Here is a 13,581-nt window from a genome sequence, read left to right as displayed (position 1 = left end):
GTTAGTATTTATGGAATGAATGTATTACTGAGTGGTACAAATGATCTAAATGCAGTTTTCCATGAATTCTAAAACATTTTGGTAATGCTTACAAACTTGATACTTTATTTGGGTGACTTTGAGTTTTTACTTTTGGTATTTGTGATTTCAAAGCAAAATAAGAACTCTAAAATAATTAGAGCAGAGACAAACTGTAAAGCATTATGTTTTTCCTTTGTGAATCATTGTATCCCACCTAATAAGAAGTTGGTTATATGATATTGAAAACAACGATTCATCGTGCTTTACTTTCTTTGAGGTTTTCAGTCTCCTGAGATCTAAACTCCATTCCCTTAAATTGTGAAAGTGATGGAGGACTAAAAAAACATGACACTTTTTCTCCAAGACCACTGAGAGAGAAATATTTGCAGTATGGTTTGAAATTTATCTTCTAGTCAGTGTTTATTTGCAATGTTGTATTTTTCAAGCGCACGAACAAATGAGATAGTTGTTTCTAGTATTGCCAGATGAAGTGTTTGCAAGTGAAAGGATTAAAAGAATTTTAATGTTAAACATTAAATACAGGCATTTGAAGTGTAAGAAACTATTAATTACATGTAAAAGGAATTAAAGTTTATATTCTGTATATATCAATGAATGGAACATAAGATCCTCAATTAGCTTTAAGTAAGCAAGTCTGAGTTTTTAATAAACTGAACGAACTCATGTCAAAGTGTGTGACTTTAGTAAGCATATTTTAATAATATTAATACTGTTTAAGTTATTATAGTTTGGAAATAAATATAACAATATTTAAATTCATGTTTTTATTTAAAAAATCAAACTGTTCTCTTTTGTTTACTATTTTTGAGCAGTTTTAAAGAAGATAAAAATTATAATGATCTGTATGGATGTGTGCGGGACCATTTAAAGTTGTGTACTTAAAATATTTGGAAATGTTCTTGAGGACTTTTCTCTCCTGTTCTTACGGAGTTTATTTGCTGTGATTTTGCCCCAGCTGTGCAGTTGCCTATGTTCTTTACATTTTTGTGTGCATCCTCTCACTTTTGAGTCAAATGAATATGCATTTTTATCTATTTTTATTAGTGGAATTAAGGTATATTAAGGTAAAAGAAATGAAGTTTTACATGCTTTGATGGATTATTAAAATGTCTCTTTTTTTAAAGCAGTTGGTGAAATAAGTATTTGGTATTCCTCTTTCTATAAAAATCTAAGATGAGGGAAATTAAAGCATTTACCCTGAGTCACAGTACTAGTAAGTGGAAGACTTGTTGTTCAGTCAAAATTAATTAAGTTATTTGTATGTTAAGTGTATTTTTCTCTGCTTTGCTCAGAAGTATGCGAAAATAAACCTTTATTTAGTTTTCTTTATATCAGGGGCAGTATTTGTTTTGTGTTCATGTAACTCTTCTGTTTTTCTTCATAGGGATGGTTTTCGATTTTCATCTCAAGAAGCTGCTTCTAGTTTTGGTGATGATAGGCTACTAATAGAAAAATTTATTGATAACCCCCGTCATATAGAAATACAGGTTGGTACATTTTAAGATACTTTCACACCATTATGACTTTAAAATAATGTTACTTAGTCCTATTAGAGACACATCCTGTCTTAAAGTTTTGGGTGATTGTGAGTGGTCTGTCTTTGATTGTGCCCATCTTTGCATGAAATGTTCCCTTGGGATCTCTAATTTTCTTGAGATCTCTAGTCTTTCCCATTCTATTGTTTTCCTCTGTTCCTTTGCACTGATCACTGAGGAAGGCTTTCTTATCTCTCATTGCTGTTCTTTGGCACTCTGAATTCAAATGGGTGTATCTTTCCTTTTCTCCTTTGCCTTTCGCTTCTCTTCTTTACACAGCTATTTGTAAGGCCTCCTCAGATAGCCATTTTGCTTTTTTGCATTTCTTTTTCTTGGGGATGGTCTTGATCTCTGTCTCCTGTACAGTGTCATGAACCTCTGTCCATAGTTCATCAGGCACTCTATCAGATTTATTCCTTGAATCTATTTCTCACTTCCACTGTATACTTGTAAGGGATTTAATTTAGGTCATACCTGAATGATCTAGTGGTTTTCCCTACTTTCTTCAATTTAAGTCTGAATTTGTGAATAAGGAGTTCATGATCTGAGCCATAGTCAGCTCCTGGTCTTGTTTTTGCTGACTGTATAGAGCTTCTCCATCTTTGGCTGCAAAGAATATAATTAATCTGATTTCGATATTGACCATCTGGTGATGTCCATGTGTGGAGTCTTCTCTTGCGTTGTTGGAAGAGGGTGTTTGCTATGACCAGTGCATTCTCTTGGCAAAACACTATTAGCCTTTTCCCTGCTTCATTCTGTACTCCAAGACCAAATTTGCCTGTTACTCCAGGTATTTCTTGACTTCCTACTTTTGCATTCCAGTCCCTTATAATGAAAAGGACATCTTTATTTGGGTGTTAGTTCTAGAAGGTCTTATAGGTCTTCATAGAACTGTTCATAGAAAGTTCCCAGTTCAGCCATCTTTCCCAACATTTGATGTTCTCAGTTTTTTAATGTCTAGCCATTTTGGTGGACATATAATAGTATCTCTGTTTTAATTTGCATTTCCCTAAAGAATATTGATGTTGAGCATGTGTTTTCTTTTTTTTAAAGTTGATTAACCGAAACTGGATATCATATTTTCTGAAGTGACCACTGAAGTCTCATCCTTGGCCCTCCTCCCCACCGCCCCGGCCACTTTCAAATTTGACTTTTTAAAATTATTGAATGTTGAGGGTTCTGTATCTATATTGTTTATAAGTCCTTAAGGTTTTTATAATAATTCTAGTTTGAGAGGGTAGTCCTTTGGGCCAGCATGTGGTAGAGGTGGTGAGAGGTGATTGAATTCAGGGTGTTTTGTGAGTGTAGACTAGATTTTTTTAAAAGATTGATGTGCTGCTGCTGCTGCTAAGTCGCTTCAGTCGTGTCCGACTGTGTGTGACCCCATAGACATCAGCCCACAAGGCTCCCCAGTCCCTGGGATTCCCCAGGCAAGAACATTGGAGTGGGTTGCCGTTTCCTGTGCTATGTAAGAAAAATTAGGCATCAGAGATAGTTTTAGGCTTTTGGCCCAAGAAATGATAAGAATGGGACTATCTTTTCCTGATATGGGAAAGACTGTGAGAGGTGCATATTTGGGGGAGGAAATCAGGGTATGAAGTTTAACAGATGAAGGCTGAGATGCCCATCAGATACCAAAATGTGGGTTTGAGTAGACTATTGGATATTGGAGTCTGTAATTTAGGGGAGATATTAATATTTGAGCTGTCCTTCCTGTAAGATCCTAGAGGCAAAATAGATTTTCCCCTTCTCTATATTCCCCATCCAACACTTATTTGTGCTATCAGAAGACCACTTAAGTCATATTACCTTTAGCCATCTCACTTTTTCTGTACTAAAAAGTATCACTTTTTTACTGATAATCAGTAAATGTTTGTTGTGTTGTGTTAAATAATTATATTTCTACATCAACTTTTAGCTTATTTTGATTAACCATGGCATATATTTATGCTGATATTTTTTAACATAGGTGAAAGTGCCTCCCAGTAACTTAAATAGGCATCACAGGTGTTTCCCAGATCTGATCTGCACTTGGGAGTTGCTTTTTGTTTTTTTTTTACTTACTTTCTTCATTTTTAATTAATTAATATTAGATAGTATGTGCACATGATAAAGGGTATTCAGCAAAAAGTAAGCCTTCCTTCACTCTTGTCTCCAGACCCGCTGGTTTCCATCCCTGGAAGTGGACACTGTTGCTGTTTTTGAATACCCTAGGGGGGCGGGAGGAGAAGGGGACGACTGAGAATGAGATGGCTGGATGGCATCACCGACTCTGTGGACATGAGTTTGAGTGAACTCCGGGAGTTGGTGATGGACAGGGAGGCCTGGCGTGCTGTGATTCATGGGGTAGCAAAGAGTCAGACACGACTGAGCGACTGAACTGAACTGAACTGAACCATAGTCAATGAATATATGTAGTAGTATTTTCTAAATGAGCTATCACAGACTTGGTTTTTTCTCATGCTGAATCTGTGTACTGACAGTAGGAATGGCACTGCTCCATTGAAACCAGGGCACTGCTGGCATTTTATGGGCTGGATCCATGGATGCTGAAAGACTTGCATTACGTGAAGTGGTCTATTAATGATGAAGCTTTTCCTCATAAGCTAGATACCTGGGAGATCATTTCATAATCATAATCACGCATGTCTGTAAAGGGTGATATGGATAGTTTAAAAACCTCATGATGCATTGAGCATTCACTTCCCTTACAAGCACTTTTTTTTTTTATAATGTCTGGTTACTTTGTCTCTTAATTTGTTTAATGGAATTCCTTGGTGGTCCAGTAGTTAGGACCCCAGGCTTTCACTGCTGTGGCCCAGGTTCAGTTCCTGGGCAAGGAACTAAGATCCCAAAAACTACATGGTGTGGCCAGAAGAAAAACTATGCACAGACTTCAGAGAAAAACAAACTTGATCCTGTGACCAAAATGAAAAAAAAAATAGTAGATCATTTATATATATTTGAACCTAATTTACAGTTGAAAATGTTTCTGAGAATTCTTGATTGTTGTCACTTTATTTCTTGGAGGCTAAGTCTACTTTCACTTCAACATCAATTAGAATAAGAAAAGATAGAATGAATTTAACATTTAAAAATAATTTTGGATGTACTTCTGTGGTCACTTTTGAGTCTTAGAAATAAAATTCCAACTTACTGGCATTTCATTACTGTAATGTTTCCCTTTGGAAGCATTCTTGAGGTTTGGATAGGTTTAAATTCCTAAAAATTAATCATGCAGTCATGTATTAACTGTTCATTTTATTGTTTAACATATTGTTAAATCACGATCTTTTCAGTGTTTTCAGGAGCCATATAAAATATTAAGATGATATCTACTATTAATGATGCATGAAGAAACAGAGTGACTTGCCCAGAGAGATTACATAGCTGTTTGGAGTTTAAATTAGAGCCTAGTCTTTTTGCTTCTAGAATAGCTTTTATCTCCACTAGCTTAAATATACGCATACAGTAATATGCACCTACTCCTTAATCATGAAAATTGATTAATCTGTTACTAAAGATCAAACGTTCTGGGAAAAACATGAACAAAAGCATGTTTTAGGGTTGCCAGATTTAGCTAAGGAAATACATGTTAAATTTGAATTTCAGATAAATGGTGTTTGTTTTTTTTAAAGTAAAAGTATGTCTTATTCAGTATTTTAATATTTTTACTATAATTAAAAACTCTAGGGACTTCCCTGGTGGTCCAGTGACTAGGACTCCAAGCTCCCAATGTAGGAGGCCTGAGTTCGATCCCTGCTCAGGGAACTAGATCCCACATGCTGCAACTAAGACTCAAGACAGTCAAATAATAAATGTATAAATAAATATTAAAATGAAAAGCTCCAGTTTATTTCCCATTATCACAAATGGGAAAAGCCATAATGGAATCTACGAACCCAGAACTTTTTACTAGTTTCTTATAACAGAAGTAAAACACAGTAACAATATCGGTGTATAAGGTAACAGACCGCATATGGGTTGTAATGAAATGGCACTTTGCCGTCTACAGATGTTGCAGTGTTAGCCACAAGTGGACATTTGTCATAGCACCGTGGCTCTCCCGAGCGCCCTTGAAATCTAGAACGTATTCTCTCTACTGATGCTCAGTGTCCTTCACAAATTTGTACAGTTGATTCTGATATTTTACCCAGTGTATTGGAACTATACCATGAAAATTTTTTTCCTCAAGTCTTTTTAATAAAAATGTTCCATTGAGTTTTGGAGTGGTAGATAATAAAATTTTCTTGCACTGGTGTCAACCAAAAGGATGCTGTATTTGAGAGGTGTCTTGTGTTTTAGGAGGTCGGAGTATTAAAAGCCAGGAGTGTTACATGGAGAGATGTTAACTGTGTGTTTGCTATGGATATGGCTGTATAATTTTTCAAGTGGTATTATTGCTCTTTCAGGTTTTAGGTGATAAACATGGGAATGCCTTGTGGCTCAATGAAAGAGAGTGCTCAATTCAGAGAAGAAATCAGAAAGTGGTGGAGGAAGCACCAAGGTAAGCGCTTCTCTTGAGGGAAATAGAGTAGTCTGATTTTCTATATTTCTTAGGATTCTTTCCCATTGTAATAAAAACTATTTAATAGAGCTGAAATTACTTTAACAGTAATAGTAGGATCTATTAGTTGTCTCATGGCATGTGGGATCTTAGTTCCCTGACCAGGGATCAAACTCATGTCCTCTGCATCTCAAGGCAGATTCTTTATCACTGGAAAACCAGGGAAGTCTCTACCTCTGGGCTTTGAGCACAGTGATGAGCTTGTCTGCAGCTCTGAGTATCACTAGGAGAGTTTATGACAAGGGAACAAGCAGGACCAGACAGGTCAAAAGTAGTTTTACTCAGCTGTGCTTGCGAGTATCCAAATGTTATGATACTAATCTTTAGTTGCACTTTCCTTTTTTTTTTTTGGTTGTGTTAATTCTGTCATCCAGTTATTGTTGAAATGTCATCTATGCCTGAACAAGACAGGAACATGATCAGATTTTTGGCTTAAAGAAATTGAAGAGGACATTACAAATTAAAAGAATCACAAAGATGTAAAATGCAGTGGCTTGAACTTATTTGGATCCTGATTCAAAGAGATTAACTATAAAAAATTTATGAGATAATCTAGGAAATTTGAATACTAGTGGAGGTGATGGAATTCCAGTTGAGCTATTTCAAATCCTGAAAGATGATGCTGTGGAAGTGCTGCACTCAATATGCCAGCAAATTTGGAAAACTCAGCAGTGGCCACAGGACTAGAAAAGGTCAGTTTTCATTCCAATCCCAAAGAAAGGCAATGCCAAAGAATGCTCAAACTACCGCACAGTTGCACTCATCTCACATGCTAGTAAAGTCATGCTCAAAATTCTCCAAGCCAGACTTCAGCAGTACGTGAACTGTGAACTTCCAGATGTTCAAGCTGGTTTTAGAAAAGGCAGAGGCACCAGAGATCAAATTGCCAACATCTGCTGGATCATGGAAAAAGCAAGAGAGTTCCAGAAAAACATCTATTTCTGCTTCATTGACTATGCCAAAGCCTTTGACTGTGTGGATCACAACAAACTGTGGAACATTCTGAAAGAGATGGGAACACCAGACCACCTGACCTGCCTCTTGAGAAACCTGTATTCAGGTCAGGAAGCAACAGTTAGAACTGGACATGAAACAACAGACTGGTTCCAAATAGGAAAAGGAGTACGTCAAGGTTGTATATTGTCACCCTGCTTATTTAACTTATATGCAGAGTACATCATGAGGAACGCTGGGCTGGAAGAAGCACAAGCTGGAATCAAGATTGCCGGGAGAAATATCAATAACCTCAGATATGCAGATGAGACCACCCTTATAGCAGAAAGTGAAGAGAAACTCAAAAGCCTCTTGATGAAAGTGAAAGAGGAGAGTGAAAAAGTTGGCTTGAAGCTCAACATTCAGAAAACAAAGATCATGGCATCTGGTCCCATCACTTCATGGGAAATAGATGGGAAAACAGTGGAAACAGTGTCAGACTTTATTTTTTTGGGCTCCAAAATCACTTCAGATGCTGATTGCAGCCATGAAATTAAAAGACACTTACTCTTTGGAAGGAAAGTTATGACCAACCTAGATAGCATATTAAAAAGCAGAGACATTACATTGCCAACCAAGGTCTGTCTAGTCAAGGCTATAGTTTTTCCAGCGGTCATGTATGGATGTGAGAGTTGGACTGTGAAGAAAGCTGATCGCTGAGAAATTGATGCTTTTGAACTGTGGTCTTGGAGAAGACTCTTGAGAGTCCCTTGGACTGCAAGGAGATCCAACCAGTCCATTCTACAGGAGATCAATCCTGGGTGTTCATTGGAAGGACTGATGCTAAAGCTGAAACTCCAGTACTTTGGCCACCTCATGCGACAAGTTGACTCACTGGAAAAAACTCTGATGCTGGGAGGGATTGGGGGCAGGAGGAGACGGGGACGACAGAGAATGAGATGGCTGGATGGCATCACCGACTCGATGGACATGAGTTTGAGTGAACTCCGGGAGTTGGTGATGGACAGGGAGGCCTGGCGTGCTGTGATTCATGGGGTCGCAAAGAGTCGGACACGACTGAGCAACTGAACTGAACTGATAAATGTTAAAGCTATTAAAGAGTTCTTGTTAATGTTTAAAGTGTGATTGTTACGAAAGTACTTATAGAACTAGATAGGGAAGTTTTTATGGAAGAAGTGATAACCTAATTTGGTTTTTGCTTTAAAATAAAAAAAGGGATGGGGCTGGTAGAAAAGTAGGCACGCCATTTGACAGGACAGGAGTGGTTGTAAAGTGATAACTGTTACATATGGCACACAGATACATGCAAGTTCATTATGTGCTTAGTCACTCGGTCATCTCCCGACTCTTTGCGACCCCATGGACCGTAGTGTATCCTCTGTCCATGGGGATTCTGCAGACAAGAATACTGCAGTGGGTTGCCATGTCCTCCTCCAGGGAATCTTCCCAGCCCAGGGATGGAACTCAGGTCTCCTGCATTGCTGCTGAATTCTTTACCAGTTGAGCCACCAGGGAAGCCCAAGTTCATTATGTTCTTCCATAGTAAAATGTTCATAAGATGTCATCTAAATCTTATACATTTGAGACTAATTTTAATCCACAAATAGAAAAACAGTTAATGTTTTGTTTCTCATAGCCTTTCTTTCGTAGAAACAAAATATATGAAAATGTGGAAATGGTCTGATAATATTCTTTTCAGGTTTCATTGAAACCCTTTATTTGTCTGTTGGAAGGTGCTTCTTTATTGTGAAGCAGAAGTTGTGAGGATTTGTTACATGTACTGTTGATTCTTATTATTTGTGGTAGTTATGTTTTATAAAGTCACAATACCGAAGTGTTACTCTTACAGGAAATACAGAGTTAAGTTTCTGTGACCCTCCAGTCAGAACATTTCCATCAACTGATTAATACATAATCTTGTTTTGTATGTGTTTCTGTTGAAAGACACCTTATTTTATGCATATTGTTGATTCATTAATGTTGAACTTGCCATCTTGGTGAGTAGCACTGTAATACTTGCTTGAAGCAATCTTCCCTAACACATCTTTTCTCCATGAAGCACATCTTCCAATCTTACTTGGAGAGATTCTGAATATATGTGTAAAATTTTACTAGTTGTAAACAACTGGTTTTGCTAAAGCAGTTGTATATTTTATAGATTGATTAAAGTTGCAGTATAATATGGAAAGTTCAGATGTTCAATTCAGTCTCTCAGTCATGTCCGACTCTGCGACCCCATGGACTGCAGCATGCCAGGCTACCCTGTCCATCACCACCTCCTGGCGTTTGCTCAAACTCCTGTCCATTGAGTAGGTGATGCCATCCACCATCTCATCGTCTGTCGTCCCCTTCTCCTCCCGCCTTCAATCTTGCCCAGCATCAGGGTCTTTTCCAGTGAGTCAGTTCTTTACATTAGGTGGCCAAAGTATTGGAGTTTCCGCTTCAGCATCAGTCTTTCCAGTGAATATTCAGGACTGATTTCCTTTAGGATTGACTGGTTCAGATGTTAGTTTTTATATAAAAATTTGAAGTTGATTTATTTCAACCTGTTATGCTTAATTAACAGTAAGCATGTATTCTAAGCATATATAAAGCATATAGTTTGAAATCTTAAGTCGACATAGATGATCATATCTGACTAAACTTAAAGAAAATTAATGCACACAAAAGATTGCTTAATTTTTGTTCAAAATGTAGGTGGTCACTCTGTGTATATTTGCAGCATTTTTCTAGATTCTGAGACGCGAATAGCAATGGGAGAACAAGCCGTAGCCCTTGCTAAAGCAGTGAATTATTCTTCTGCTGGAACTGTAGAATTCCTTGTGGACTCAAAAAAGAATTTTTATTTCTTGGAAATGAACACGAGACTCCAGGTAACAAAAACTCTGTTCTTCATTCCTCTCCATGCCTCTTAAACTTTTCCTTCCTCACCACCCCTTTTGGTTTTATAAAAGTTAAAAATCAACTCCTTAATGTGGGAAATAAAGATTTAGTTTTTATGTTGGTGCTAAGAAACCTGTTGGAAATGACAGATGAGTGTCAGTTTAATTTGATGGTCAGTGACTAGCCCCTGTGCTTCGTTACTGCTAGTAGGTTATATTGGAAATTCCAGTTCTTTTTTTTTTTTCCTTGAACCTTTCTTGATGAAGTGCATTAGTTAGGGTTCATATGCTGAAAACGTAAACTAATCAAGATATGACGCATAGAAAGGGATTAAGTGCCTACAGGTCTTTTGAAGAGACATGGAAAGGAAAGGTGTTGAGAGTGAGCTTTCAGGAATGACTCTCAGAACTGAACCATCCAATCTGGCTTCTAGAGGAATGGACACCTCTGCCACACTTGTGAGACTGAGAAATTAAGTGGCCGCCTGTAACTGTTAACTTCAGGGACATACTTGGTCAATTCCAAGCAAGGTTTTGGGAAGCCCCTGGTATACTGTAACTCACTGATGGCTTTATTTCTTCTTCCCCCTTTTCTTTGGTTTAAATTGTAAACTGACACACAAATACAGAAAAAATATGTAGAATACAGATGTGTAGTTAAAAAAAATTATTAAAAGCAAAAGTTTATGTGAGCATCAACTGGATGGAGAGGTACCAAAATGCCAGTGCTTGTTACCCCTGCCCCTCAGCTTCTTCCTGTTCTTAGAGAGTCCTCCTCCTCCATCTTCCTGTTTATCATTCTGACTGAATTCTAAACAACATCTCCTTCCTTACATTTCTGGATAGTTCTTCCTTTCATTTATGCATGCCTTGACAATAGAAATAATTTTGCCTGTTTCTTTTTTAAACTTTCAATCCATGGGATTGTATTGTATATAAATTTTTTTGTACATGGCTTCTTTTCTCAGTATTATGCTTATGAGATTATACTATGGGACAGATTTTCATATACTGTGGCAGAATTTGTGTATCTAGATGCATTTTGAGACCACGGGTAATTCATATTTATAATTTGTACAGTATTAACCTTAGTAGTTTTTGCTCAAAACTTACAATTCCTCTGTTTGACATCACTTTTTAGCCTCTATCCTATTCTTGCGGATATCTTCAGATTTGACAGAATTTTGCCTTTTAGAGATTAATTTGATTTTGATTAAATATATATCTTTATAATGAAGTATGTCTAATTATATAATTAACTGGGAAATCATGTTTTTGATTAAAATGGAGACTTGATTATGTCGTGATGAGAGTAATAGCTTTGTAATATGATCCTTAAGGCAATTTGAAGTGACTACAATGTATATTTATTGTATTCAAGACTCAATAAATACTAGACTTTAGTTGGGATAGTTAGCAGATTTTGCAGAATTAATAATCAGTGTTTTTTTGGGGGGCACTTTGTTATTGTGGTCAATTTTTTTTTTTTTTTTAAGAATCCTTTACTTTTTGTTTGTTTCTGGCTCATGTACGTCACCACATGTTTTTCAAGTTTGTCCCATGGTCATTTTTGGTGTAAGACTTCCAAAAGTTGACTTTTGTTATCAAATGATTCTGTGTTGTCAGTCCAAATCATTTAGGTACCTGTGTTTACAATTTGTATCATGAGTGGCTTGCCAGGAAATTATGTTCAGGCTCAGAGGTTAAAGCGTCTGCCTCCAATGCGGGAGACCCAGGTTCAATCCCTGGGTCGGGAAGATCCCCTGGAGAAGGAAACGGTAACCCACTCCAGTATTCTTGCCTGGAAAATCCCATGGATGGAGAAGCCTGGTAGGGTCCACGGGGTCGCATAGAGTCGGACATGACTGAGCAACGGAATGGAACAGACCCTCAAAAAAAGATTATACATAAATAAATTTCAGGAAAAATATCTGATAGTGCCTGAATCTGTGCTATATAATAGCACAGTTATTAATTTGTGTCTCCTGTTTAATGTTTAATAATATCTCATTTCTCTCTTGCATTTGCTTCCAGGGACAGTAGTCTTGTCAGTTACCAAACAAATTATTATTTATTTTTTTTAAGAAACATCTGTGTGGTGGAGGGATATTTGGTGGTGGAGGCTGTGACTGAATGGGCGCATGAAAAAAAGGATCTTGTGTTTTATAGTATTCCGAAAGCCATGCTTAGATATTTCAAAGATGTCTTTCTGATATTGTTTAAACAATTCAGATGTCCTTTTAATGGTAGATTTTCTGTTTCAGATTTCTTTACTAACCTTAAATTATAATACTTAAGGCACATTCACCAAATTCTTTATCTTCTAAGATATATGTTATCTCTAATTAGTATTTCAGTTTGAGGCTGGAGAGCTATAATTTTCTTTTCTTTTTTTTCCTTGAAATTTCCTGATTGAATTGTCACTTTTTCCAGCTTTAGAACTTGTACATTTTTTTCCTGGTAACACAGTGTGAGTAACATCTTCATTTTGCTAGATTTGCTTAAGAGTGACATTTGAAATAAATACCATTTCTCCTTAAAGAGAAACACTGAGAAAGTCACTGGGTTTGGTGCATCACTGCTGGTTTTCATCTCTCTTTGCTGAGAATTAATGTATCAGGATTATCTTTGCCATACTCATATGTTTGTTTTTAAAATCACTGTTTTCTTTTTCTTAAAGATAAAATTCAGATGCTTTTATGTTGGTGTTGTTCAGTGGCGAAGTCCTGTCTGTCTCTAATCCCATGAACTACACCACGCCAGTCTTCTCTGACCTTCACTGTCTCCCCGAGTTTGCCCAAACTCATGTCCATTCAGTCAGTGATGCCCTCCAACAGCTCATCCTCTGTTGCCCGCCTCTCCTCTTGCCCTCAGTCCTTCCCAGAATCAGGGTCTTTTCCAGTGAGTCAGCCCTTCGCATCAGGTGGCCAAAGTATTAGAGCTTCAGCTTCAGCATCAGTCCTTCCAATGAATATTCAGGACTGATTTCCTTTAGGATTGACTGGTTGGATCTCCTTGCAGTCCATGGGACTCTGAACAGTCTTCTCCAGGACCACAGTTAGAGAGAGCATCAGTTCTTTGGTACTCAACCTTGTTTGTGGTCCAACTCTCACGTCCATACATGACTACTGTAAAAACCATAGCTTTGACTAGATGGACCTTTGTCGGCAAAGTAATGTCTCTGCTTTTTAATACGGTGTCTAGGTTGGTCATAGCTTTTCTTCCAAGGAGCAAGTGTCTTAATTTCATGGCTGCAGTCACTGTTCTCAGTGATTTTGGACCCCAAGAAAATAAAATCTGTCACAGTTTCCATTGTTTCCCCATCTGTTTGCCAGGAAGTGACGGGGCCAGATGCCATGATCTGTTTTTTGAATGTTGAGCTTTAAGCCAACTTTTGCACTCTCCTCTCTCACCCTCTTCAGGAGACTCTTAGTTCCTCTTTAATTTCTGCCATTAGAGTGGTATCATCTGCATATCTGAGGTGGTTGTTTTCTTTTTCTTAAAGATATAATTCACATGCTTTTACAAGTCCCTTTGCTCTGTAGCCTTAATCTCTCCTTTCTTTATCCTGGATTCTGTTTGTCCTCTGTGTGTCTTTATC

The 13,581-nt window shown here is 37.4% G+C and overlaps 1 protein-coding gene across 1 annotated transcript in view; it reads left to right on the top strand.

Moving 5' to 3' along the window:
* Window positions 1-13,581, top strand: part of PCCA (propionyl-CoA carboxylase subunit alpha) — a 377,769-nt gene that overhangs the window by 151,393 nt on the left and 212,795 nt on the right. The window contains exons 10-12 of the mRNA XM_055426614.1: window positions 1,427-1,529; window positions 5,990-6,084; window positions 9,821-9,971. Of these exons, the coding sequence (XP_055282589.1) occupies window positions 1,427-1,529; window positions 5,990-6,084; window positions 9,821-9,971 (349 nt within the window). The remainder of the gene's footprint in view (window positions 1-1,426; window positions 1,530-5,989; window positions 6,085-9,820; window positions 9,972-13,581) is intronic.

The sequence above is a fragment of the Moschus berezovskii genome, chromosome 13 (assembly GCF_049115385.1).
Source record: "Moschus berezovskii isolate FMDL1 chromosome 13, NW_MosBer_1.0, whole genome shotgun sequence".
NCBI lineage: Eukaryota > Metazoa > Chordata > Mammalia > Artiodactyla > Moschidae > Moschus > Moschus berezovskii.
The sequence above is the reverse complement of the archived record's forward strand: the minus strand, read 5'-3'. Positions and strand labels throughout refer to the sequence as shown.